This window comes from Echinops telfairi, unplaced genomic scaffold (assembly GCF_000313985.2).
Source record: "Echinops telfairi isolate 266 unplaced genomic scaffold, ASM31398v2 ScPeMD7_7424;HRSCAF=8462, whole genome shotgun sequence".
NCBI lineage: Eukaryota > Metazoa > Chordata > Mammalia > Afrosoricida > Tenrecidae > Echinops > Echinops telfairi.
The window spans coordinates 81,386,573-81,387,752 of record NW_022111324.1 but is presented as its reverse complement, the minus strand read 5'-3'; the positions used below and the strand labels follow the sequence as shown (position 1 = coordinate 81,387,752).

Sequence of the window (1,180 nt, the reverse complement as noted above, 5' to 3'; positions counted from 1 at the left end):
TTGTGACAAGGGACAGAGGGAATTTTACTACTCATTGCAAGGAAAATCCTCACTCACCTTCCGTGAGCCACAGCACTTAAAACCCACAAACCTTCAGCTGGTCATCCTTAGCCAGTCCGATCTCTACAAGAAACTGGCCTATGTGCTTGTGCTGGTCACCCTGTAGCTGAATCACTGCTCCATATTCTGGATGCTCAATCACAGTACCAATGCAGGCAAATTTCTTAAGGGCCTTCACTAGTTTCTTTTTGTCGTAATCATCAGCAATTCCTTGGGTAGTGGTCAGGGTCTTCCTGCCGTTGTGCTGTTGAATCCTTATATGGATATACTCCTCTGTCCCCGCAGGCAGCAGGTCATCACCCTTACTTGCATCAGCAAAGGGGTCGAAAGAGTGGAGGTTCTGGATAGCATACAATATTACTCCTTCTCCTCAGTGGAAATGGCCGGCGGAAGGCGGTGGCTGGAGAAGGCGGGCAGGGGGGACAGAGCATCGGGAAGCGAGGGCGCTCAAGAGGGAGGCTGCTGAGTCCTCCGCAGCGGCTCAGTGACTGGGGCTCTATCTCTACTCTTAGGGAACCTTAGAGACCAGACTAAATACAAAACAAATACATCTGTAATCGGTAAACAATAATAATAGATACATTACTAAAAGTTTACTATGTTCTAAGGTCTGGTTAAGTGTTCTTTCATATTCAACTACACCACAAGCACCATTATTAGTTTCATTTTAGAGATAACAAAAGAGAGTTTAAGAAATAAAAAGGGAGAATGTAAGTTATTTGAATTGCATAGTTAACTAAGTGAAAGAACTAGTATTCACACAGTGTAGCAAGTTACAGTTAAGAGAGAGATCAAAAAAGGAAGAAAAATGTTGCTGTGGAGTTAATTCTGACTTGTGGTGACAACACAAGTCAGAGTAGAATTGTGCTGCGCAGGTTTTCAATGGCAGATGTGGGTAAATTTCATGTCAACTTGATGATACCTGTTGTGGAAGTAGGGGTATAATGAGTCCAAAATCTCAATTGGGTCATTGCCTGGTGATACCTCCTTGGGGGTGTGACCTTTTTATACAAGAGACACAGAATTTCTCTCTCTTGTCTTTCCATTGCCTTCTTGCTTGCATGGATTACATATCTGGCTCTGGTGTTGGAAGCCCATGTGGCGTACTGACATCAAGGGC

General features: G+C 44.1%; 2 protein-coding genes across 5 annotated transcripts in view; both read right to left on the bottom strand.

Moving 5' to 3' along the window:
* CDC42BPA (CDC42 binding protein kinase alpha) overlaps positions 1 to 1,180 on the bottom strand; it is a 303,883-nt gene that overhangs the window by 264,917 nt on the left and 37,786 nt on the right. The gene's annotated exons all lie outside the window — the stretch shown is intronic.
* Positions 77 to 1,180, bottom strand: part of LOC105978347 (eukaryotic translation initiation factor 1-like) — a 22,168-nt gene continuing 21,064 nt past the window's right edge. The window contains exon 2 of the mRNA XM_045297943.1: positions 77 to 429. Coding sequence (XP_045153878.1) covers positions 77 to 429 — 353 coding nt within the window. The remainder of the gene's footprint in view (positions 430 to 1,180) is intronic.